Here is a 24,377-nt window from a genome sequence, read left to right as displayed (position 1 = left end):
GTTTTCCTCTGTTACTGTTATAGGATTTCCAGCTGACACTGTTCATTACTGTAGAATATACAGTATATGATGTTGTGAGTGTCTTTACACTGTTCTGTGTTCTTACCGCCATGCCTGAAGCTTCAGATGTGGGGAAAGCTGGGAGGGAAAGGGTCAGATCTGAGTAGTCAAGGGAGCTGACTGAAGAATTCTGGGAGGTGAATGTCTCACTGCGTCTGTTGGCAGGCTCCTCCATCAAAACCAGCGGCTAATGTTGGCACATAGATCAAAAATATGTACAGTATGTACCTAGTATGAAAGCACTGGATGTTTTTTTGAGCAGGTGTTTTACCAAGTAGCTGTTTCACCGGATTCACTTGAGTGGGATGAGTGTAGGTCAGTCTAATGCTGCCCTCATGTGGTCAACTACTGTCTATTCCCGAGGGAAGATTCATATCACGGGCAAGCTACAAGGTTCAGTTAACACTATTAGATCAACAGAGACCTTGCATTGAATATTAATGCAATTGTTTCTCCTTTTATAACCACTTTCATAAAATAGAACTTGCTATCAGTGTTGAAGAAGGTAAACATTGGAAAATAATATTTCTCTCCATTGCGACATGCTTACAATATTTACATTACCCTTTATATACACTATGTGAAAGACATCAAGTTATTACTTTTCATGGGGGACCCAGTGTAACAGCAGCACTGAAAAAACATATTCAACTACTAGAAATATCTTCAGATGCACAGGTATCAATATATAGATGACAAGAGGGTCTCTTCATTGCATATTTATTTACAACATAGTGTTATGTTCAGAACATACAGCCGTATCCACTCACTATATCATTCAAAGCAAAATCTGCCCCATAAGCAAAACCAACCGGTTAGTTTGTGATTTTATATATTGCTAATATTAAAATCAGCACAGTTACATCTGCAGTTGTCTTTATTTTACATCAACATTTTCCCAAATATCCTTTGTAAAGTTAGTAAAACATGCAAGGCAAATTCATAACATATCAAAAAAACATGATGAAAACAAAGTAAAAGGATTTACAGAAGTAAAACTCTTTAGAGATGCATAAAAGAAATACTTGCTGTGGAAAAATAACTATAAGCAAAATAAAGCTTCAAGCTGTTTTTCAGTTTGCAGAAGAAATCTGTGGCAAAATGTCAACTGAAACAAGTTAATTTGATATAATACATACATTCATGCAATGTGTTGCTGTATCAAATATGTCAATTCTCCAAATTTCTCTGATTAGTGCTTTGGTTGAACTGAATTTACAGTCAGAGATAATACAAATGAAATAGTCAGTGGACTTAAGACTAGTGAAATGAAGATGTGCTGTTGTGTCACTACAGTTAATCACAATTTAAATGAAAAAAATGTGCACACAGATGTGTCTATGCTTTGGGAGTGTTCTCTTAAAAATCAGATATGACAACATAAATATAACTGTTAGCATTCAAGTAATAAATATATGAAAAAAAGTCATGGATAAAGAGTGCTCCTAGAATGGTATCCCAAGATGGTGTCAGGTTGACTCAGCCTCAGCTTTCTTCAAATGTGATGTGCAATGGAAATAATGGATATATTCAATGGGAGATCTAGAAACAAAATAAAAAAACTATGAATTAAAATCAAAATGAACCTAACAATGCAGTGAGAAAAAAAGAAAGAAACTGAATTAAAAATTATAAAACAAATCTGGATGAAACCTCGCTTCATCTTTTGCAAATGAAATGAAAGTGACATGAAGTTCTCTAAAACAGTTATACACTGTACCTGTATTACTGCATGAGGATGATATGGGCTCACAAATCCATCCAAGTTGAGAGGATCATACGCTCCGGCCAACTGAGCATCTGTACTCAGGTGTTGGATTCTAAGGGACCGAGGCAGCTGTCAAAGACAAGAGGATAAGTAACAGTCAATTAGCACCAAATTGGGATTTTTGCACCGCAATAGTTCACCAATAGTATCACCATGGTAGTGTGTGGGATAGAGGAAAATGACATAAAGAAAATGCATGATCTAGGTTCTACGAGGTGATCAAAATCAAATAAATAAAATTAACAACAAAACATAAGGAAATAAAAAAAACCTCATTCAACTTACAAGAACCAAAATAACAGGAGGCAGGTCTGTATGGAAGAGCAGGATCAAGTCTGACATCATCTTGGGATTTATCTGGAGCACTTGATTGATGGTGAATGTGAAGAATCCAAAACTTGTAGTGTGTAAAACAATGATGTAATGAACTAAAAGAATGCAAAAGTCCACTGAATTTAAATGAGTACAAAGTAATGGCAGATGTGGAACTGTTTTTAGAACAGTTTGCATAATTTTACTTCTGGCACTTCCTTTCAGTGTTGTATTCTTGTATTGTCTCATTTTTAGTGTCTCACAGGTGTATTCTTACCGGGTACATTATTTAGATACCCAGGCAACATTTAACATAAAAACACAAAATCTATCCATACTCTATACAAACATTCAGAAATTTGAAGGCATCTATGTATTTTAGAATCTGTTAAAAACATTAGAACTATGTTGACATACAGTATCTCATTTTGTAGTACTGTCGAAAAAGATAAAAAATAGACAAATATTTTTGAATTTCAAAGGAAACAAGGAATACTGGAAAAATATTTCTGTTTGACATACATACATTATATATTAGTTTCAGAAAGCACAAGTATACAACTTTTTAACGTGTAAAATGAAAACTATAAAGTCACATAAAAAATTATAGCTGAAGTTTCATGCTTTGCTTTGAAAAATATAACTGACTTAGTAATCAGTACTAAAGGAAATTAATATTTTATATCTCTTGCAATGCTTGGTTATGTCTCCATATATGAGGCACATGTTTAGACATCTGTTATATATGAAAAAATCAATAGCCAATAGTGGCCACATGCAGGGCAGAATAAATAAATTATATTTTCTTTGTTATTGTAACTATTGTTTCCTGTGAGAAATGCAACTTTAAAGTGCATTAGTATTGTTGGTTCTTAGTCATAAGTTGTTAGAAAGAAAACTAGCTAATCAGAATCTGCGGCTGTAGCCAGTTGAAGAGGATGTGAAGGAGGAGGATGAGAAGTTCATGCTGAAACCAGAGCCGGCATCGATGCTGCCTCTCCTGGAGCCTGATCGGGATCCGGTCCGTGAGCCAGTCCGGGAACCATAAGCAGATCCAGAGCCACTGACATTGTAGGGACTGTAGAGGCCCTTGCTGGATTGTGAGGAGGCTTCCAAAAGCCTCAAGCTAGATCCTTCCTCGACCATACTTCTGTCCATGGCATCTTTGAAGGAGATTTTCAGTTTGGTTTTTGGACATGTTAGGTATTTAGAATAGGCGCTGACATCTCTCAGTTTCTGGGCAGTGCGGGCATCAATCGTGCCCTTCCTGATGGAGTCATCAAGGGACACTCTACCCTCAGCATCAGGCTCAATAAGACCTCCAGTTAGATATTGGACCTCAAGGAAACGCTGGCCAGCCTCATAATATAACCAGCCCTTCTTGAGAGCCTGGGAGGCAGACATCTTTACTTTAGTTCTGGGGTCTTCAAATCCATTGAATGCCTTTTGAGCCAGGTTGAGGCGATCAACCATGACTTTATCCACAAGGCCTTTTTCTGTAGCATCAGTGACTGACAATCTCTCTCCAGTTGTTGGGTCAATTATTCCTCCTGTGCATGCCTGGGCCTCCAACAGTCTTTGGCCTGTGATATTGTCTACCAGGTTTCTGTGCATTGCCTCAGTGACAGACACTTTCTCCAGTGTGTCTATGTCCAATATTCCAGCTATGGGACCAGTCTCCTCTGTTGGGTCATTCCATATGACTGCAGGTGGTTTAATGGAGGGTATGGGGCTCATAGGAGAGGAATAGGTGGAACCAGTGGTGGAACCAAAGGAGGATGATCGTGAACGGAAGCCTCCCATGTTTCCAGAAAGCATGTCAGCAAATTCGGTGATGGACAGGTTTCCAGCTCGGTATGTATCAAGAGAATTCTGGTCAATGAGGCCACGTGAAAGAGCATCGTCAACATCATACTGTCTCCCTGACCTCCTGTCAATGATAATGGATTTGACAGTACCATCAGAGGAAGTCATTGTGATCTCCTCCCATTCGCACTCTTGCTCAGAAAGCTCCAAGTACGTTTGATGGTCAATCAGTCCCTTCCTGTAGGCCTCGTACACAGTCATTTCTTTGCCTGTCTCTGGGTCTACAATGACAACTCTGCGTTTACGAACTGAGGATTTGGAGGAGGTCTTCCTTTCCCGGTTCTTTTGTTTGAGCAGCAGGAGCACCAGGCCAGTGTCAGGATCAGTGATGCACCTCTCCATGAGCTGGAGGTAGGTTAGGTTTTCCTCAGTGTTGGGATCAAAGAAACCTTTGGTGTCATCAGATGGATCTGTCAGGATCTCATTCATTTCCTCATCAAAAAAGCCACGTTTGTAGGCCACTTCAACTGGCACACGGTGACTTTCCTCTGGGTCAATGATACCACCAGTGGCAATCTGAGCTTCCAGGAGACGGATACCATGATCTTTCAGGATGAGCCCCTTTTTCATGGCCTGAAACAGGGAGATTGTTTTGCCTGAATAAGGATCTCTGTATCCTGTTACTGCACGCTCAGCAGAGAGAAGCTTGTCTTTGAATTCTGGACCTACAATTCCCATTTTTACTGATTCATTGACAGTCAGTTTGAGGTTTTTGATTGGATCAATGACAAAGCCTGTGGCTGCCTGTGCCTCAAGGAGCTCAAAGGCAGTGCCTGGCCTAATCATGGTCTTCTTCATGGCTTGGTAAATTGATAGACGTTCCTTTGTGGACTCTAAAAAGACACCAGCAATACAGCTTGTGCCCTCGAGGTACCTTGATAGCCTATGGCTTACCTCCTCCATTGAAACGAGACCTTCATTCAGTTGAGAGACAGTCTGCTGGTCAATAATTTGTGACCTGATCAGCTGCTCTATTGTGATTTGTTTCCTCAGACCCTTGAATGTCAGTCTCTTGTCTCCCAGGGAGAGGAGGCGCAATCCACCATCCAACTTGCATCTCTTTAGCAGCTGTGCATATGATATTTTCTCATCAGTGACAGGGTCAATGAACCCTTTAACATCACCAGCCAGTCTCTCATTGGTTTCCCTGTTGATGTAACCTCTTTGTATGGCAATGTCTGCTGGCAGGTGGAACTGGAATTCAGGATCAATAATACCACCAGTGGCAGTTTGTGCCTCTAGCATTTTCAGAGCATAATCTTCTGGAACAAGATCCTTTTTCATGGCCTGGAAAAGGGAGATGATTTTCCCACTGTATGGATCTTTGTATCCTGTGACTGCTCTTTCAGCTGACAGAAGTTTATCGTGGATCTCAGGGCCGACAACACCCTTACGAACAGCTTCATCAACAGTGAGTGTCTCATTCTTTACTGGATCAACAATGAATCCTGTGGCAGCCTGTGCTTCTAGGAGACTGAGGGCCATTTCTGGTTTAATAAAGCCTCTCTTCATTGCTTGGTAGATGCTTATCTTGGAGCTTGAGTCAGTTGTGACCCCAGCAACACAGCCTGTGCCATAGAGATACTGTTTCACACTGGTCATCTCCATTATGTCATGGATATTCCTCTTGCCCTGTTTAAGGAGGTTGTACGTCTCCAAGTCAATGATGCGGGCATTGTAGAGTTCCTCAATGGTTATCCTTCTCCTTATGGTCATATATGACAGTGGGTTTTCATTTCTAATGATCTCTCTCTGCTCCATGATTTCAATAATAATGATGATCATCCTCTCTTTAGTGATATTACCAGAGCGATATTCATCCAAGAGCTTCTGCCTTTCTGCTTCTGGAAGCAAATTTGAATTCATGACATCCCAGAGGTTCATTGATTTATCAGCAAGACCCTCAATTGGAATGTCAATCTGGGTGCTGGTCAGGTCACTCTGTGTTTGTTCCTCTGTGTAGAGGTATGTCTTCTCCACCACAGTTGGAGACTGAGGTTTGGTGAGTGAGAGGATGTACAGACCTGTCTCTGGATCTCTTTGGCACTTGTCTTTAAGCTGTCTGTAGGTTACATTCTCATCACTTTCTGGGTCTGAGAAAGCCTTGTTATCATCAGATGGTTCAGACAGGGTCTTAGCAATTTCTTTGCTGAAAATATTCTTCTGATATGCAACGTCAGTTGGGACACGATGGCTATTCACAGGGTCAATGATTCCTCCACTAACCATCTGTGCCTCTAACAGTGGCATGGCATGCTCTTTCAGGATGAGATCTTTTTGCATTGCTTCAAAGAGGGAGATTTTGTTGCCTGTGAATGGATCTTTATAGCCAGTGACAGCCTTTTCTGCAGAGAGGAGTTTTTCATGTAGCTCTGGACCAACAATGCCTGACTTCACTGCCTCATCTACTGATAGACACTGGTTCCTCACTGGATCTACAATGAACCCAGTGGCAGCCTGGGCCTCAAGAAGTGAAAGGCCTGTGTCGTGTCTGAGGAGCTTTTTCCTCATAGCCTGATAAATGCTTACTTTGTCTTTTGTTGGCTCCAGGTAGATGCCAGCAATGCTATCAGATCCCTGGAGGTATTTATTGACATTGGGATTCTCACTGACTTGTTTGGGTGTTGTTTTGCCTTGTTGGAGGAGCTCAAAGGTTGGTTTGTCAATGATTTTGGAATCATACAGAGAGCCTGCTGGGACAGGGGCTCTGAGTCCCTTGAAGCTGGACTGTTCTTGTTTCTTGGCCTCTTTCTCATCTACAATTGTGATAACAATCTTGATGATCCTTTCAATTGTAACCTTTCCAGACCTAAACTGTCTGAGCAGGTCAAGCCTTTGTTCCTCAGTGAGATATTCAGAGTTGATGATTTCCCAGATGGTCATCTTCCTGCCCTTAAATGGTCCTGAGTCAAGCTCCACAGTTGCCTGAGTCATAGCCTCTTTTGTCTGGGCTTCAGTGTATGCTGGCTCCTCCTTTGCATTGATTGCTTCATCAGAAAGAGGGAGAAGCTGGAGACCAGTTTTCTTGTCAGTTACACATCTCTTGAAGAGCTGAGAGTATGTGACATTTTCTTTTTTGTTGGGGTCAAAGAAGCATTTGGTTTCTTCAGTGGGATTGCTTAGAACCTGTTTCATTTCGTCATCAAAGTAATTTCTCTTGCAGGCCACATCATGTGGAATGCGATGGCTATTCACTGGATCAATGATGCCACCGGTGGTCATTTGGGCATCAAGCAGTCGGATTCCTTGTTCTTTAGGTATAAGATCTTTTTTCATTGCCTGAAACAGGGAGACAGTCTTTCCAGTGTAAGGATCTCGGTAACCTGTAACAGATCTCTCTGCAGACAGGAGCTTCTCATGCAGCTCAGGGCCAACAACCCCTGCTTTGACAGCTTCATCAACAGTGTACTTCTGATTATGAACAGGGTCAACCACGTAGCCTGTTCCTGCTTGGGCTTCAAGCATAATCAAGGCAGGCCCTGGCCTCATCATGTCCTTCTTCATAGCTTGATAGAAGGACATTGTCTCCTTGGTTGAGTCAATAACTACACCTGCAATGCAGTTTGTACCTTTCAGTGCTTGATGGACAGGCTCCATTTCAGACACCTCTTTGACTGTCTTATTGCCCTTGTGTAATTTGTTGTACAGGTCTTTATCAATGATTTTGGATTCCAGGAGCTCAGTGGCAGGGACCGGTGCTCTCAGACCATCAAAGGTAATTTCGTTCTTCTTCTCTTTCTCCTCTGCCACAGTAATCACAATCTTAATGATTTTTTCAATTGTGATTTTGCCTGTCCTGTATTGACGGAGAAGGTCCTTCTTCTGGTCCTCAGTGAAGTATTCAGAATTAATTATTTCCCAAATGGTAACAGTCTTTCCCTTGAATCTTCCAAATGGCACAGACACAGTTGTTTTGCTGAACACATCCTTGGTCTCCTCTTCTGTGTATATACTCGAGCACTGAGCAGCTTTATCTGTGATTGGCAGGAATAGCAGACCTGTGTCAGGGTCAGAGGTGCATCTTGCCATTAGCTCAGAGTATGTCAAAGGTTCCTGAGTGCTTGGGTCAAAGTATCCCTTTGTGTCATCTGTAGGGTTCTCCATAATCTTATTCATTTCTGCATCATATTGTCCCTGCTTGTAGGCTATTTCATTGGGCACACGGTGACTATTGATAGGGTCTATGATGCCACCAGTTGCAAGCTGAGCCTCAAGAACTCTTATGGCATGATCATGCTCCATGAGACCCTTCTTCATAGCTTCAAAGACAGAGATCTTCTTACCAGTGTATGGATCTTTGTAGCCGACAACAGCCCTCTCAGCTGAGAGCATTTTGTTATGCAGTTCAGGGCCAATCAAACCTTCCTTGACAGCCTCATTAACAGAAAGTTTCTGGTTCTTAATAGGGTCTAAAATGTAACCTGTGGCTGCCTGGGCTTCAAGAAGGATCATGGCAGTGCCTGGAGTAAGTTTCTTCTCTTTTGATGCTTGATAGATTGACATTTTTTCATTAGATGGTGTCAAAACACCAGCAATGCAGTTGTTTCCTTTAAGAATTCTTTTTAGATTATCGGTTTCACCAAGCTCTTGCACAGTGGTTTTGCCTTTTTTCAGCTTATCAAAGTTCTTCTTGGATAAAAGACCGATGTCATGAAGTCTGCTTGCAGGTACCTTGTCACGGATGCCGTCAAAAGACAATGGATCTGGTTTCTTCTCTGCACTGTCTACCCCATCACCGGTATTTTGCCCATTGTAAACTTTATTTATCTCTACCATTGTTACATGGGTGATCTCTTTCTCTGTAACAGTCTCTTTCTGTGCTTCCTCAAGCAGCTGCAGCTTCTCGCGCAATTTCTGGTTCTCTTCTGCAAGAATTCTTTCCTGCTCTAGTCTCTTCTTTTCCAGTTCCTGCATTTCTTTTTGTTTGTTAAGCATCTCTTCTTCAGCCTCTTTCTGCTTATTCAGGGCTGCATCCATGTTGGCCTGGAGTTTCTTCTTTTCCTCCTCCATCTGCTGTCTCTGGCGTTCCTGTTCATCTTTGAGAGCCTTGGCCTTTTTGACCTCTTCTTCAAACTGGCTCTCTAGCCTCTTTTTCTCATCTTCAATTAGCTTTTCTTTTTTCAACAGCATTTCCTTTTCTGTCAGGAATGTCTGCTGGAGCACTGTCTTCTCATGTTCTATTTGCTTCTGCTGTGCATCAGCGATCTGATTAAAAAAAAAACAGAAAAAATAAGTCACAATAGGTTTTTCAGTGAGGTACATATTAACTTCTTCACGTTTTCATTTTTTATATTGTTTATTTAATTTGTAATGAATACAATTTGTACAATGCACTCTGCTTATGCAAATGGGGATAGAATATTCACGATGTGAAGTTGAATAGTTTTTTAAAAATGTATTATTATTATTATTATTATTTTAAAATAAATTTACTCTTTCTCTAGCATCCTTGTTTACAAGATTCAAGATAAAATGTTTTGTAATGTTTTAGTATTTCCGCCTACATTACCAAGTCCAGAACAACCATGCGAATAACATTCCACAACTAACTAGTTAAGAAAATTATACAGAAAAATACAATTGTCTATGATAAAAGTTATTATGATACAGATAATTGGATGAACTTAATAAATTTTTTGACATAAATTTTGATGCTAATATAGCCTGCCTACAGTAACCTTCCTGGAATTGATCACCTTCGACTTGTGCATGTCACATATATGTAATCATGCACACATTTAAACCTCTTCGTACGAAAAGAAATATTGATTACAAAAATAAAATTAAAATGACCATGTTCTCAGTAATATACTACTACCACCTGGAACATACTGTGCAACCTCATATAATCTGCAAAACAAAGTAAAGTGAGCCCAAAACAATACATTCCTATATTTAAAAAAAACAATATGAACACTTTTTTGCACATTTACCAATTATACTCTGTTGTCCTCTATGCTGAATGCTGTTTGCCATAATGCTATTTTACTGGCTCTCACTTGTTTGAATAGGGTATTTTGTGTTTCTCTTGTTCAGTGAAGCAAATTTGTTTCATAATGATTTGGTACTCACCAATGGAAGCGAGTAATCATGTTTCATGTGTTAGATGCACTCTAATGTGTTACAACAGATACACCTAAGATATTTTTTATTTTAAAAGGCAAGGACAATAATTTAGATAAACATCTTATAATACTTAGTGCAAAATGGATAATGCCAATAGTTTACTGAGACTTTATAGGATTACTCCACTGTTTTTCCACTGAAGTGAGAGTGGACAGGCTGAGTACGAAAGGTGACTCTGGCAAATATTTTAGCATGTTCATGTTGATGGCAGAATTGTGCTTGCCAGGAACAGTATTCATATTGGGCATTGAGACAAATGGATACTTGATTGTAGTTAGAAAATGTCTTTCTCTTACTGCTTGTGTTTTTACTAAATTACTAGTGGAATACCATAATTCTAAGCATTTAATAATGTATTGTTAATTTATTTTGGAGCTAAGCTTCAACTTAGTTTTGAAACTGAAAGAAATATGAAGCATGTCTTAAAATGAGGAAGCATTCCATGACATGAGGGGACATTCAGGATGTGTTCTGCATGAGCACAGTGCACTGTAAAAAAATAAAAATTAAAATCATATTTAAAGATATGGTTTCAAAGATATGGTTTCATGATTAGTATAATCAGAGAAAGGGATAGAGGAAATTTCAGAAACAAGTGAGTTAGTTCAGAAAGAATTAACAATGACATAAGCTGCTCTGTTATGCCATTTTGACACAATACCTCTTTAGATTTATTTTGAAGTTCTTCAGCCTCCTTTTTCAGTCTAGACTTCTCCTTCTCTAGGTCTGCGATAGCTTTGCGTAAATCGTCAGCCTCTTTGCTGGTATTAAGTCTCTCGACTTCCAGTTTTTCCACTACAGTCATTTTTTCTTTGGTGGCTATTTCAGTCTCATGAAGACGAGCAGCAATTTTATCAGCCTGTTTCTTGAATTTCTTAGCCTCCTCTTCAGCTTTGGCCTGAGCTTCACTGAGCTGAGAAACCCGAAGCTTGAGTTTCTCTGCTTCGGCAACAATCTCCAACTGCCTTTTCCTCTCCGCTTCAAGTGATTTCTGGTACTCTTCTGTTTCCTCCTCCAGACGCTGTTGCATAAGTTGTTTATCCTCCAGAAGCTTTTGTGCCTGTTCCTGAGCCATGTCCTTCTGCCTTTGGAGCATCTCTGCCTCGGCTCTAAATCTAGATGCCTCTTGTATGGCCTGCATTTTCTCTTTGAGCATTTTATCTGCAAGAGCTCGTTGCTGATTGAGGTCGTCTTCTGCAATCTGTCTCAAGCGTGCAGCCTCTTGGGCTTCTACACTAAGTCGAGCAGCATCCTCTGCAAGCTTTTTCATATTTTCAGCCTCTTCAGCAAGGAATTTTTGTGTGTTATCTTTGTCTTTCTTGATGAGGCGCTGATTTTCCTCCTCAATTCTGATTTTCAGTTTGAGTAGTTCCTCCATCTGAACCTTGACTTTGAACAGTTCCTCCTCCACCTGACCCCTTTGTTTGACAGCGTCATCAACTTCATCCTTCAAGCGCTGCAGCTCTTCATCCAGGACAGATTTCTGTTTATCAGTTTCATCAAGCTTCAGTTTAACCTTTGTGAGCTCTTGCTCCACTTGGAACTTCTGTTTTAATGTTTGCTCTGCCAGTTTTTTGTGCTTTGCCATTTCAGCATCAGCTTGTTGCTTCTGTTTGAGAGCTGCAGATTCTGCTTGTGCTCGTTTAGCAGCTTCAAATTCAGCATCTTTCCTCAACCTCTCAGCATCCTCCTGAGCTTTGGCTTGGTTTGCAGCTTCTTGCTCCGCAGCCGCTTTTTGTCGTTCTGCATCCTCTGCTTGTTGACGAAGGAGAGCTGCCTCTCTCTCTGCCTTCTCCTTAGCAGCCTCTGCCTCTTTGGCAAGCTTCTTGGCTTTCTCATACTCTTCCTTAAGCTTTTTCTGCATGATGCTGTCTTCCTTCTGTTGAGCAAGGACACTTTGAACTTGCTGCTCAGCAGCATTGCATTTCAGGGCTGCTTGTTGGGCGGCAACAATCTGTTTTTCTGCTTCTTTGTCGGCTTCATTTTTCTGCTTTCTGGCTTCCTCTGCTTTCTTTTTCAGACGATCAAGCTCTTCTTGGGCTGCCTTGCGTTGTCTGGCTGCCTCTTCTTCAGCAGCTGCAATCTTCTTAACCTTATCCTCTGCTTCCCTCCTTCTCGTCTCCTCCTCAAGGGCAAGCTTCCTTAGTTTTTCGGCCTCCTCCTCAGCTCTGAGCTTGCTTTGTTGAGTTTCCTCTGCAATGTTTTTCAGTTTGTTCAGTTCTAGCTCCAGATCAAGTTTTCCAGATGAAGCCTTTTCAAAGTTGAGCTTAAGAATTCGGATTTCCTCTTCAACAACCCGCCTCTGTTTGAGTGTGTCATCTACTATCGCCTTTTGTCTTTCCATTTCAGCCTCAGATGATTTCTTGAGTAGGACTATCTTTTCCTCAATATCTTGCTTGTGCTGGTTGGCCTGGTCTTCAAGAGCTTTCCTCTGGTAAGCCTCATCCTCAGCTTGTCGCCGAAGTCTCTCGTTTTCTGCCTCCTTCTCTTTCAGGGCAATTTCAGCCTCCGTTTTCAAACGAGTGGCCTCACTGATGGTAGCCAGCTTCTCTTTGAGTATCCTCTCAGCCTCTGCTCTCTGACGAGCAGCCTCTTCCTCGGCAACTTGTCTCTGATGCTTGGCCTCCTCAGCAATGGCTCTAAGCTTGCTTGCCTCCTCAGCCAGGTCTCTCATCTTGGTCGCTTCTGCCTCAAGAAGTTGTTTGCTCTTCTCTGTGTTGGACATGGTCTCCTTTTCCGCCTTGGACTTGAGCTGAATGAGTACATCCATTTCACTCCTCACTTTGGCCAGTTCATCCTCCAGCATTTTCCTTTGTTGTTCAGCTGCAACAACTTCATTCTTGAGCCGGTAAAGTTCATCTTCAAGGAGGGATCTCTGCTGTTCTGCGTTGTCAAAGTCTGCCCTAAGTCGAATCAGTTCCTGCTCCGCAGTGAGTTTTTGCTGAGCTGTGCTCTCAGCTACCTTCCTCTGCCTGTCAAGTTCTTTCTCGGCCATATCTTTCTGCTTCAGGGCGGACTCTTCAGCTTTGGCTCTCTTTTTAGCCTCACGCTCGGCCTCGTCCTTCTGTTTTTCAGCGTCTTCTTGAGCAAGGCTCTTCTTGTGAGCTTCTTCCTCAGCCTGGAGTCTTAGTCGGAGGGCTTCATTAGCTTTATGCCTCCATTTCTCAAGCTCTTTTTCTGCCTCTTCCCTGGCATTTTCTGCATCTTCCTGTTGTTTCTTGAGATGTGCGGCTTCTTGTTGCAGCTGAAGGACAGCACCATGCTCCTGTTTGAGTGATTCCTCTAACTTTGAGGTCTTTTCCACAAAGGAGATGTGTTTGCTCTGGAGCACAGCAGCGGCGCTCTTCTGGGCTGCCTCATGAGCAACCTTGATTTGTCTCTCCTTTTCGACCTCTGCTTGCTTCACTTGCCTTTCAGCCTCCTCGGCCTGCATCCTGAGGTTTTCAAGGTCTTCCATGGCTTTTTGCTTTTGCCTAGCAGCTTCTTTCTCTGCCTCAGATTTACGTTTGAGTTCCTCCTCTGCCATACGCTTTTTCTGGGTCTCTTCATTTACTTGTTTGCGGAGCTTCTCAGCTTCCTCTTGGGCAGCCTTTCTGAGTTTCTCAGCCTCAGCTGCTCTATCACGAAGTTGCTTGAGCTCAGATTCTGCAGTTGACTTCTGTGTCACTGTGGTCTCAAGCTGGATCCTGATGAGGCGGATTTCCTCCTCAATTTTGACCCTGCTTTGAAGAGCTTCATCCACTTGTTGACTTTTGTCCTTGATCTGCTGCTCTGAGAGGTTTTTCAGCTCATGCAGCTCCAGCTGAATGTTGTGTTTTTGCTTTTCTGCATCTACAGCAGCGATTTCTCGCCTGCTTACTTCTTCCTGCATTCTAAGCTTCAGCTCTTGAGCCTCTTTCTCAGCTTTGGCAATGGCTTTCGCGTGAGCTGCAGCTAACTGCTTCTGTTTGTCTAACTCAGCCTGCATCTCGGCCATTTTTTTCTGCTCTTCCGCTTTCAGTTTCTCTGCAGCTTTCTGCATTAGTGGAAGCAAATGGTAAAGAAAGGATTATAATCAAGCATGACAGGTTAAAGGTAACACTTTACATTAACTAGCTCAAAACAGTGTGGATTAAAATTGTAATTACTATTGTAATTGCAACCTAACCACACTGGAATAAGAGCATTTTAATGTACTGTATTACCCAGGCAATGTTAATGTTAAAAATTAGCTCAAAGATCATACTCTAGATGCAAATTAGATGCACAAACACAATGTTAAAGTAACGTCAAAGTAATGTTAAATTCACGATGCAATTAAAAAAATCATGACATGACAATTCAGGAAAAAATGGATGATGTGGATGTATCAATTAATGTATGGAAACAAAATATCACTTCACAACACAGCAAGAAAATCATATGGCATGCAACTGTAGCTGTAGCACTAACTTTCTAAAACTGAATTATTTAATTCTAATCATATTCTTTAAAATATTTTTTGAAATATTTTCTCAGTGTCGGCAGCAATATTCCTCAAACATATTCATTTTATAATCACTATTCAAATATATGTGTGATGTGAATAAATGTGCTCATTAGGCAGTTCTTAGTGGGTTTCTCTTGAACCGTTTTACATAAAAATGTGTAGCACAATTTTTTAAAATAAAGACTAAATTCTTCATGTTAGAGTATTATTCAAACCATTCACTTCGATTTTTTATTTCATCCCATGCACTGGGGGTTCTTTAAATCACTATTTGCCACAAAATGGAATGAAAAGGAAAGGAAAAGTCAAGGATGAAAGGTTCAGGTTCAGATATCACTGAAAGTAAGTTTAGGAAGCACTGTAAATTAAGTTAAAGAGGCTGACTGTGCCTATACTGTTAGTAAGGACATAAGTGACTAGCAGACAGTGTGGATAGTCAAAGTAATTCTACAAAGGCTGCAGTAAAAGCAAGAAAATAAATATGCTATGGAAAGCCAAAATACAGATTGAGAGTGACACAGATGTTAGGGTGACAGAGGGAATGGAGTTTAAACAGTACAGTAGGTACCTGAATAATTTACCTCTTTAATGCTCAAACAAGTTAAGCATTCATCATGGCAAAGCACTGGCAAGCAGTTAAGAGAAGCAAAGAAACAAACAAAACATCAGGGTTAGAATATAAAATAAAACTGTAAACTTGTGTTAATTTAGAGAAAAGGAGCGCTGAAGACCATGACAACCAGGCTGAACCACAGAGTCCTGACTTTGATTTTAACCGTAGAAAATAAAAGGGCCAAGAAAGAAATAGGAAGAATAAAGGATAAGAAAGAAAAGGGAAATCAAAAGAAGTGAAAGAAAGAACCCCTTGTTCTGAATCTACTATGGCACAATACACACAATGAATGGAAATGGAGTAGCTAATGCATGTATGAACATACACTGTGTTGTATTTATTCATTCTAGTTTTAGACATCGAGAATCATGATCTCAATGAGGACTGAATGACTGAATAATCTACTTTTGATAGTGTATGCATGTAAAGTGCAAACCTCATTATCTTTTTTTATTTTTTTTTACTGTTTTACAAACCTTTAGTCTTCATATGATCACTATTGAAAACTTATAAATATCTATTCCTCTACCTAATACATCAGCTACAGCATGCCAATGTTTCATGCATAACCAGTGCAAAGGAACTATTTGCCACCCGTACATTAATGTAGTGTGTGTGTGTGTGTGTGTGTGTGTGTGTGTGTGTGTGTGTGTGTGTGTGTGTGTGTGTGTGTGTGTGTGTGTGTGTGTATGTGTGTGTGTGTGTGTGTGTATGACACACAGGGAAAAAAGTGTGTGCGTGCGTGCGTGCAGGCATGCGTTGTGGTGATCGGCGGGTAAAACTCGTTTGTTGGTTGGTTGATTATTTGGTTGGTTGGTTAGGTTAATGTTAGAATTTAGTTTGTTTGGGATCCTCAGCCAGTTACCACGCACCTCCTCATCCTCCAAGCGACGCTGCGTGTCAGTGATGAACTTGATGTACTGACTCGTCAGAGTCATCAGCTCGCTGTACCGGGTCCTCAGTGTCACATACTGATACAGGGAGAAACAAATAGCACTTAAAAATGTGTAATTGTCACATTAATGCATGGAGTGTGACTTTTGTTGTGTTACAAGTTAATAGTGATGTTGTCCTCTCTGGAAACCGTAACCAATAAAACATACCTCCTGAATAATGTTGTCAGAAGCAGAATCCAGTTTGGTTTTCTTCAAGGGAGAAGCGAGAGGCTCCACCTGAGCTTTGTAGGCAACCAACTGGAGTTCATAGTCCTATTTGATGAAAAAACATTTTTCATACATCTGTTACGCCACATTCCTTTTTTCTAAATGCTCCAAATTACAATATTCACAACTATTAATGCAATCTTGTGTTATTTAATGCTCACCTTAATAGTATCAATATATGCTTTAGCATATTTTTGACACTCATCAACTTTGTCTTTGTTCTTCTCAATCTCCTCCAGCAGTTTCTGTTTTGAAAAAAGGTTTAAATAAGAGTTCAGCTCACTCGCTTCATGTAAAACACAATAAAAAAGAATGCTCAAACACAATATACCTTCTCCTGGGCAAGTTGCTCTTTCAGAGTTTTGCTGTCAGTGATGGGCACAGCCTGGATCTTCTCCTGCCTTTGCTTGGCGTCGGCGATCCAGGAGATCAGCCAATCATAGCTTTCGCGATAGTAGCCTAGCTGGCGACCAAGCTGCTCTAGCTCCCTCTGGCGAAGGTCGATCTGGGTGAACACGGCTTTCCAGCGGTCCTGGAGACTAGACAGGAGCTGGCGGTAGTGGTCCAGCTCAGCATCACGCTCGCTGTGCACACGAGACATCTTGTCGCTCACAGCCGTGGCTTTCTTCAGCTCTTCCTCCAGGGAATCAAACACCGGCTGCTCACCCTCCGCCTCAGCCCGCATTTTCTGCAAGTTTCAAGCAAAATGAAAATCATGGTCAAAATCATCAGGAGAGACTCTGTTGAACTACTATCAAAGGTATAAAGAAGCGCATGCTGTTTACCTTCAGCTTTGATCTGTAAGTCTCTACTTCCTTGACATCCTTGGGCACAGTGTGAACCTCACGCAGACAGCCCTCATACTGCTTGAGAACTCCCTCAGCACCCTGTGTGTTGCGGATGACCATTTCCACAGTCTTCAGCCTGGAACAAGAAACAATAAATAAATAAAGGAGTACGACACAGGGGCGTTAGGAAGCAGATTTTCTCTTAGTGGCTGAGGACTCACTTCTCGAGATAACAGGAGGAGAGCATGTGAGCATGATCCATCTTCTGCACGGTCAGGTCAAGCTCTGACCGCAGCACAGGAGCTGAAGCAGACTGCTGAGGGGAGGCCAAGACTTCTTTTGTCTTCACAGATACCTTATCAAGGTCCTTCTTGAGGCCCTCAAGCTCCACCTGGACTTTCTGTACAACAGAGGAAGACAACAAGAGTTAACAACATGTAAAAAGTCAAAACTTGACTGTTATTTTCAGACAGCCTATAATGTGGACCAGCTCCCAAAAGACAATTACTTCAAATGTGCTGGAAGAAACTTTTAAAATTTAAATGAACCCATTTTGGGGGTCGTCTGTGCACTGGATTTTAACAGTCTCAGATCAGCAGGGATATGTGCAGCTGCAGTTGGAAGGAAGCCAGCAGGCTTACAATCTCTGCACCTCTTACTCAACAGCATACAAATTCAAGATCTTGAAGCAACTGCAATTCTCTAATGTATTTTTATCGTTGCTCACAATCCGCTTCTTCAACATGACAGTGTATTCCCCTTTACTTCTTAATTCACTGTCTTTTTTTTTTTACCCCAGCTTCTCTTTCCTTGTTTCTTGGATTTGATTTGCCTGAAGGATCAGTGCACTCCTAAAAATCATGTTATGGATGTTTTTCTCTCCAAAGCTGCTGGTTCATTATGCTTGAATTTGGATTATGATGTTTTTATTTCATGAACTAGACTGGTTTTCATATGAACACCAAATTATTTGAAGGTACCCTGCAGGGTATTTTGCATCCCTTCTTGAATTAAGACACATCTCCTCTTGCAAAGAAGTTGTTTGTCACTTGTTTCCACTCCATCCTCACAAAGCTCACAGGAATACAAGGCTGTAGGCAATCCAGCAGATTCCTGCCAAGTCTAGCATAGTGGTAAACAATATAAAACAGTGTAGAGGCTGGTAGAAGCACTCTCATCTCTGATGGCATTGTTGTCTTTTATGGTAATTATGCTAATGCCTCAAAAATTAGTGACATGGACATTGATGTGATGTCATGTTCCTATTCCACACATGCCAGACAATCTAATTACAATACCTTCTGCTCTGTTGTCTTCTGAACACATTCTTTCAGAGGCTCCTTTTCCATTGGTTTGCGAATGCGAGCCACGGTCCGAGCCTCACAGTCCTCTATGTGCAGACGCAGGTCCTTGAGCTCAGAGATGTAGTTCTTGCACAGAGACTCATCCTTTTGACCTGCGGAGTAGCATACGTATTTGTTTAGGACAACAGGAACAGACAAAATCTCTTTGACCTAAAGGTGAGCTTGAACGATATACATAAGGATTTTTAAATGAAAAGAACTGGAAGGCCAAGAATGCAGACATACTGAATATAGATTGATAACAGTTTTGTTATGATGTCATGTTTATGATTTTGATATTGATACGTGACCAGGGCGTGTTCATGTTCTGTAAACATTATCACATTCTCAGTCTACTGTTCCAGTGCAGTGCATTTAAGCACAATTGTACATGCAGTTCTTCATGTGTTGTGTCTCAAACACACTCAGCTGCATACACATTACATTCACAGCAAACAGTATACAGCCAGTATTTTCCTCCCGAGTAATCACACTACTATATATTATGTTGTTTAAGCAGAACATACTGTAGCCTAACACACAACATATGGGTTCTACTTGGTGCAGAGCTGCAACAAAGAAAACAAAGCAACCTTTGAACCAAAACAACATGCAGTCACACAGGACTCTTAAACACTAATGGTTATATTTAAACATCTCATCCAAGGCTTGAAAGGGAGTACACACACCAGCTTGGCTGACTGGCTTTACATCACTCACCTTTGAGCTCAACAACCAGTCCTGAAAGGTGAATTGACAATATAAAGTTGCTACACACTCATTGTATATTCCCTTGATATATCCATGAATAATCTGAAGCTAATTAGTTGTTAAGAGAAAACATTACCTTTCTCCATGGAGCGAAGCAGGCTGTCGAAATGCTGGGTGGACTTGGTGTAGTCCTCCTCGATCTGCATGCGGTCATCGGGGCCAAAGACCTGTGAGTCCTGGCTGTCACGCATGAAGTCCTGGTAGTGGAGCTCCAGGTTTCTCATCAACAGCCTGTATTCCTCTGGCTTCATGGTCTTCAACTGCACAGGATGGAGAAAAAAATGGGGAGAGATGAAGAGGCAGGACCTTCACTTCACACTATAAAGAGGTTGATGCAGTAATTTGACTTAATATGATTTAATTTTAGTTTGGAGTCAGGCTCGGTTCATGGCCTAAATATACAAAATTATTAAAGCATAAATAACTAAATTTATCAAAGCTAGTGCACTCTTCCAGTACCAACAAATTATTCTCTAGTAATTCAATTTGATTCCAAACACTCAATTTAATAAACACTTCCTTGCAAAGCCTATTCCCCAAATTACCCCAAACCTTGATTTATTATTACATAGGACAATTAATTCTCTATTTTGCCCATGTTTGCTTCAAAACAAGAGACGGTTGGTTTAATCATATTTTATTTTTATGTTGGCTGAGGTTAACATAGTGTCTTGTTCCTGCCAGTTAAATATTGTGTTACATATACTGTATCGTTTATCTTACACATACAGGTCAATTTAGAGATTAGAGTTTAATGGCGTTAATGCCCACCATAGTGATGTTCCAGGATCGTATCTGTGTGAAGTCTCTCATCAGGTACTGCCACGATAGCAGACTCTTCATTTCTATGTGGAGCATCTGCCACATGGTCACTATCTGCTGATGACCTCCATCCAGACTGGAGCGGGACAGGAACACAAACAGTGTAAGAATGAAGAAACAAAGAGTACAGCAGAATTGACACCAAAGGATCTATTAGGCATAAGGAGGTCAAATATATAGTAATTAAAACACACAGTGCAGAAAAGGGTTTTCCTTAACAGGTTACCAGTTAGTTATGCGTTGCATTCACTGTCTTTCAAAAGTCACGTCAAAAGATGACTGATCAAATCAAATCTTGTCATGTCAAATAACCCTGTTCCTCCAGAGTCATGTACAAAATGTACAATATTTGTATTTATTTGTAATTATCTGCAAATTAAAAAAAATCATCTGTAAATAATTTGACAGGTTCATCAATGTCACAACACGTATCATAATTTCTTTGTGCTGTATGAGTACAGCTATTAGCAAACCTCCAGTAGTGATATTCAGGTAGTTGGAATAAATGACTCAGTATCTAAACAGCTGTAAGACTTCAAACGAGTGGACTAGTAGCTGGGTTACTCTAATATACACAGCTGTCACACAAGTGACAAATTATTGTGCTGGTTTGCTGTGTTCTCACCTGGACACACTGTCCACAGCCTCCTTGTTGACTGGAGGCACCATGAAGCAGACAGAGGGCACCACCGCCTCGTGTCCAGAGCGGTTCAGGACCTTCCACTTGAAGGGCTGGGAGTTGTTGAGGAGAGCACACTCATCTCCTTTGTGGACAGTGATCTGAAACAGAATCCAAGATTGAGAGGTATGCACCTTGAAGAAGGCAACCTCAGGCTTTCAACTATGACCTCTCCGGGCTGTGAATGATTACAAATCACTATGGAGCGGTCAGTAGATGTTCTCACCTCCTGTTGCTTGAAATCACAGACGGCCTGAATGGGCAATTTGCCTTTGATGGAGGTGGTGGGGTTACGTGGTTTCAGCTGGATGATGGACTTGGCTCTCTTGTTCAGGCTGGTCACCATGGTCTTGAATTCATTGAGCTGTTCCTTCTCTTCCTGTTGAAAACATGAAGTCAAACTAGATTTGAATAACGTTTTCAAATGATACACACTACAAATAAGCAGTAGGACAATTTTGTATTTGAATCAAGATCACCATCTTTTTATTCCTTCCTATGAAGTTCAAAACTCTGTTAATATACATGCTTATGCACACATACTGTACATCTAAATATTTTTTAAAGTGAGCATTCAGCACTAACCACAGCATCCTGCAGCAGATCCTCCAGGCGAGTGGCTGTTGTAGAGCGATCGCAGCTGTATTTCTTTTTCATGTTCTCTTGTATTTTCTTCATCTTTTCCTGAGCCTCTTTCACATCAGCAAAGAACTACGAGAAAAGGACATGAAGGACACCAAATTTGACTCTCAGGTCTGTGAATGTTGATGGATAGTTTACTGTTGGGCCTTTGAAATTCCACTGATTTCTTCTCTACTCTTGCATACCTGGTAGTAGGCTGTGTTTTCTTTGAGATGAGCCTCAATACAGCAGCACAGCTGGAGGATCCAGCTCCACTGAGTCTGCAGGGCAGCGGTGAAGGCCTGGTATGGACAAAGAAGATATGATGACAGTGGATTAGTTGAGGCCTCACTCAGTAGCATTGACACCGTATGTTGATTTTGACTGTTCAGTGGGGTTTACTAGAGTAATTACCTCAACTGTCTTCTTGCCAGGATGTCCATCCTTGACAAGTTTGTCTCCCATGACCTGAATGTCATTGATCTTCTTCTCCCTCAGCTCCAGCTCTCGCATGAGACCCTGAAGAATCCAAATGGAAAAAGTTCATTACAATCTTGGGAGGAAAAGTGTATATACAGGTATATATATAATATAGTATAATATAATATATTTAATTATATATACTGTATATTTAATTAATTTCTCTAAACATCTTAGAAAGTCCGGAATTAGAAAAAAAAAACAAAACAAAAAAAAACGCACAGAGTAGTTGTCTTTCTTGGCAGTCATGTTGGTATTTCTGTCACTCCAGTCAAAGTTGACCTCCTCCTCTTCTTTGTCATTCAACCACATCAGTTCCTTAGTGGCAGCGCTGACGAAGGCGTGGAGTGAATCCAAGTTCCTCAGGCGGGACTTGGAAGAGTTCTGAAAGACAGAAAAAAAAATCAAAACACCAAAAGTTGATTAAAAAAAAATCAGCATTCAAATAGCTACAACTACAACTTGAGGCATTGGCATAATCTGCAGAGCAAGATACACAAATCTAAATATAAGCCCCAGAAAAATGTTTGAAATGTGAAAATACTTGCCAGTAGTTTGCCATACTGAAGGTCCAGTTTACCCAGGTATTCTTTGTATGTGCCCTTGCTGACAGGAGACAGCTGGTTCTGAACAACATGAAAGATGCAACAAAGGTTAATTATAAAATAAACACCACAATATGACGATATCTAATCATCTCCAGCAGGTCTGCTAAGGATACTACCTCGTCTGCCCTGGCCCGCTCAATCTTGGATCGGAAGTCCTCCACAGTCTGGTGCAGGCCTCTGTGGCTGCCCAGCTGGGACTCCACTGAGGGCAGATCAGATCCCCACTCAGATTCATCAATGCGGCGCTGGTTCTCCTCCACCCAGGTCAGCAGGTCTTGGACGTAGCGCAAAGTCACATCATCCAACTCGGGCCGCACCTTCATGTGGGTCTGCTGGGAGCCCTTTATCATGGTAACCTGGGTAGTGGTCACAGTAGTCTTCAGACGAAGGTTGTAATCGCTGCGCAAGTTCACCAGGCGCTCGTGGATGCGGTAAACCCTGTGGACATTAAAAACACATCTTACTTCATGGTCTTTAAGTGCTTGGCAGGTGTCCTTGAACTGCTTTGTATAAAATGCATTGTATTAAAAATTCACTTGAATGTAATACATGTAGCACCCACTTGCGGTACATCTGTTCAGCCTGAGGGTGGCGCCCATCCTTAAGTATCTGCACATCATTGAAGAGCAGGCGAATCACGTTGTCTGCCTTGTCCAGCTCCCTCTCCACTTCTGCTGTGTGCTGAGCTGGTTTCCCTGCATTCAGCAGACGAATGTCCTGAAGGGACGAAAGCCAATAAAAATGTCAAGTGTCATCTTCTTTTCAAATGCCAGCCAAATTAATTTTGTTACTTTCTTAAATGATGTTTTTAAATGTCTGAATGATATTTGTAGTGAGTTTGTGTTAAGTGCTGTCTTTACTTTGGACTGTGAATAAGACCATATGACTGGTATGTATCATGATGCCAGCTCAGCTCCTCCTACAGCTCAAGTCTTTTAAAATAAATTTTTGTGTTTAAAAAGTTTTTAGAAAAAAAAAAAATCCAAAATAAAACTCCATAGCAGTCATTTAGTCTTATTGTGATGTTTGGTCACTATGAAATAAACAAATCAGGTGGCCTAACAGTTGATTTATGATCATCTTCTGGATTCTTTTTAACTTTCTGAAATCATATCAAAGTATAGAGTATAGTTTTTCTAATGTTAGATCTGAATAGGACTCACCTTCTGCAGCAGGGTCTCCAGGTGGCTGAGTTGCTCATCACACAACCCAGACTCCATCTGGACTTTACTGACAATCCTCTGAAGCCTCTCAAGTCTGGATTAGACAAAATAAAATAAAATAAAATTATAATAAACTCTGAGAAACTCTAGTTTGTTATTCAGCATTTTTGATTTTTAAGACGTCAGTATACTACTGAGAACACACCAGTTAACATCAGAATCCCCACATTAGTTAGCATCAGCTCCCTCCTTGACTACAAACCTGTTACCATTTTACATTTTAGACCAGCAAAAGCCAAAGCTCACAGCATGTCGATCAAAACACTTACGACCATCTGCGCTTCAGCATATATTCCAATTTATGAGGGTCTGTCACAAATGCCATATCTCAACTCAATAGAGATCTAAATTCCAGATATTAGACCGTCGGTTCTTCTCACACTGCCATTGTGTCTAAAAAAAGTCAGAGTCAGACTAAATGTCTCCGTTTCCTGACAAAGATGTCCAGTCTGCTCCTTCGGTCATTCCACGTCTCAGAATCATAAACAAGGCTATTAGATGACTGAACAATCTCGTGACACGAACCATCCTATTTACCAGGCATGACGCAACGCTATATTAAATACATGGAAGAGTTACAATGTCTCGTCCTGCTTCATTAGACTTAATTATATCTGTGTCCAGTTATGAGGAACATTTCTCTCTCAGTTTGTTACAAGCACAGAA

General features: G+C 41.0%; 1 protein-coding gene across 5 annotated transcripts in view; it reads right to left on the bottom strand.

The window, feature by feature from the left end:
* Positions 1 to 764: 764 nt before the first annotated feature.
* Positions 765 to 24,377, bottom strand: part of LOC111227641 (plectin-like) — a 111,414-nt gene continuing 87,801 nt past the window's right edge. For 4 of the 5 annotated variants that reach the window (XM_022753227.1, XM_022753228.1, XM_022753225.1 and 1 more), the window contains 22 exons: positions 23,652 to 23,745; positions 23,051 to 23,205; positions 22,605 to 22,926; positions 22,429 to 22,506; positions 22,103 to 22,264; positions 21,815 to 21,919; positions 21,607 to 21,702; positions 21,365 to 21,490; positions 21,006 to 21,158; positions 20,726 to 20,880; positions 20,050 to 20,176; positions 19,355 to 19,538; positions 18,463 to 18,620; positions 17,386 to 17,564; positions 17,162 to 17,300; positions 16,708 to 17,064; positions 16,538 to 16,621; positions 16,317 to 16,421; positions 16,086 to 16,184; positions 2,114 to 9,211; positions 1,781 to 1,897; positions 765 to 1,602 (listed from right to left, as the gene is read on the bottom strand). In XM_022753227.1, the coding sequence (XP_022608948.1) occupies positions 3,047 to 9,211; positions 16,086 to 16,184; positions 16,317 to 16,421; positions 16,538 to 16,621; positions 16,708 to 17,064; positions 17,162 to 17,300; positions 17,386 to 17,564; positions 18,463 to 18,620; positions 19,355 to 19,538; positions 20,050 to 20,176; positions 20,726 to 20,880; positions 21,006 to 21,158; positions 21,365 to 21,490; positions 21,607 to 21,702; positions 21,815 to 21,919; positions 22,103 to 22,264; positions 22,429 to 22,506; positions 22,605 to 22,926; positions 23,051 to 23,205; positions 23,652 to 23,745 (9,043 nt within the window). In that variant the 3' untranslated portion in view covers positions 765 to 1,602; positions 1,781 to 1,897; positions 2,114 to 3,046. Of the gene's footprint in view, positions 1,603 to 1,780; positions 1,898 to 2,113; positions 9,212 to 10,793; positions 14,148 to 16,085; positions 16,185 to 16,316; positions 16,422 to 16,537; positions 16,622 to 16,707; positions 17,065 to 17,161; positions 17,301 to 17,385; positions 17,565 to 18,462; positions 18,621 to 19,354; positions 19,539 to 20,049; positions 20,177 to 20,725; positions 20,881 to 21,005; positions 21,159 to 21,364; positions 21,491 to 21,606; positions 21,703 to 21,814; positions 21,920 to 22,102; positions 22,265 to 22,428; positions 22,507 to 22,604; positions 22,927 to 23,050; positions 23,206 to 23,651; positions 23,746 to 24,377 lie in introns of all 5 variants that reach the window. The other variant, XM_022753229.1, reaches the window with a different exon arrangement.

Source organism: Seriola dumerili, unplaced genomic scaffold (assembly GCF_002260705.1).
Source record: "Seriola dumerili isolate Sdu_G_001 unplaced genomic scaffold, Sdu_1.0 BDQW01000191.1, whole genome shotgun sequence".
NCBI classification, from domain to species: Eukaryota; Metazoa; Chordata; class Actinopteri; order Carangiformes; family Carangidae; genus Seriola; species Seriola dumerili.
This window is presented reverse-complemented; position numbering and strand designations above follow the sequence as displayed.